General features: G+C 43.5%; 1 protein-coding gene across 1 annotated transcript; it reads left to right on the top strand.

The window, feature by feature from the left end:
* Positions 1 to 1,335: 1,335 nt before the first annotated feature.
* On the top strand, positions 1,336 to 1,507 carry LOC114635468 (alpha-defensin 9-like; the record flags this gene model as incomplete). Its single annotated transcript, XM_028784038.1, has 1 exon — positions 1,336 to 1,507. A coding segment is annotated over exon 1 (172 nt), but the record flags the coding sequence as incomplete, so codon positions are not given.
* Positions 1,508 to 1,578: the final 71 nt, after the last annotated feature.

The raw sequence follows: 1,578 nt of genomic DNA, 5'->3' as shown, positions 1-1,578 counted from the left end.
CTGAACACTGGCAGGAAGTTCAGAAAAGGAAACACAGTAATAAAAATACTTCCTATCAGCATGGTGGGCTTTTGAGGATGTAAATTTTAGTAATTGTTACTGAGACCAATTCTGTGATGACCAGGAAAAACAATAACGTGTCTGAAATGTAAAGTCTGCTACTTGAATCATAAATCTAAGTCTACAGATGTATTCAAGAGGTCGTTTCCCATAAACAATAATATACATGTGTGTGCTTGTGTGTGTGTGTGTTTATTATGTGTATTTTGTCTATGTATATGTTTAATGTGTGTGTGAAATAATATTCTTTCTGCTTTGCTAGCTATTGAACAGAGCAGTAATGACAAATATTTTAACAAATGAATAGTATTTATTAACATGTAAATATGAGTGGGCACTTGAGACAGTGGGACTCCATACCCTGACTGAAAACAGCAGGATGCTCTGTAACTGTTGCTGTGTATGTAGTGAGAAAAATGGGCTAAAAAATGTACATAGCAGTGTTCATGTATGAGGTGACACACCTTGAGACTGGGTAACAGCTTATGACACCCTATACCTTGTGGATGCAATTTCTTGTAGGTCAGTTCTCATTTTTTGAAAGTGAAACCATTGCAGAATCTCAGACATGTGCAATGCCACATATATTGAGGGTCCCAAGTATGAAGATGCACCAGGAACACATTATTGGGAGGTCTGTTCCATCACTTTGCCTTCTTCAGACACACCCACTGTAGCTTCCCAGTCACAAACTCTGTCTCTTGAACTCAGTTCACTACAGAGCATAATAAGGCCATCTTCCTTTTTCTATAATGGCCCCAAAGGAGGGTGTTCCCAAGGGTACTTTTCATGAGGATGATTGATAATACCCCGAATTATGCAAAAAAAAAAACCTGACTCTCCAGTCAGCCTGGGCAAGGTCTGGTCCAGGGTCAAGACTTTCTGAGAAGAGCAGGCTCCAACTTCAAAACACAAATATCCTTTGTTCCATGAGCTTATTAAATTAGGCAATGCCTAGATCTTTTCTTTCCCTAACTGAGAGGTAAACACTCAAGCAGATGGGAAATAGGGGAAGAAGGCAGGGCCCCTTCATCACTATCAGTTGTTGGGGGTAGTGTGGAGGTTGTCACTGAACACACAGAGCAACATCATGATGGAAACCATGAACAGAGGAACATCAAAGGGATCTTGAGGGCAACAGCCTCCCTCAGTTCCAATCAATGAGTGCTTTGACAAAGGGTGTGGCTTGTCTATGCCCTATAAATACAGGCCGGCTCCCCAGGACTCTCCACACACTGGGCTCCTGCTCACCAATCCTCCAGGTGACTCCCAGCCATGAAGACACTTGTCCTCCTCTCTGCTCTGGCCCTGTTGGCCTTCCAGGTGCAAGCTAATCCTGTAAAAGAGACAGATGAAGGGACTAAAGCTGGGGAGCAACCAGGGGAAGAGGACCAGGGTGTGTCTGTCTCCTTTGAAATCCCACAAGTCTCTGCTCTTCAAGATGCAGGTGAGTGCTGGTGGCCAGTATGATGGAGGCTTGGAGTCTCCTGAGGGAGGGTTAAAGATGAGCCCTAGAAC

This window comes from Grammomys surdaster, unplaced genomic scaffold (genome assembly GCF_004785775.1).
Source record: "Grammomys surdaster isolate TR1022 unplaced genomic scaffold, NIH_TR_1.0 105892, whole genome shotgun sequence".
NCBI classification, from domain to species: domain Eukaryota; kingdom Metazoa; phylum Chordata; class Mammalia; order Rodentia; family Muridae; genus Grammomys; species Grammomys surdaster.
The sequence above is the reverse complement of the archived record's forward strand: the minus strand, read 5'-3'. Positions and strand labels throughout refer to the sequence as shown.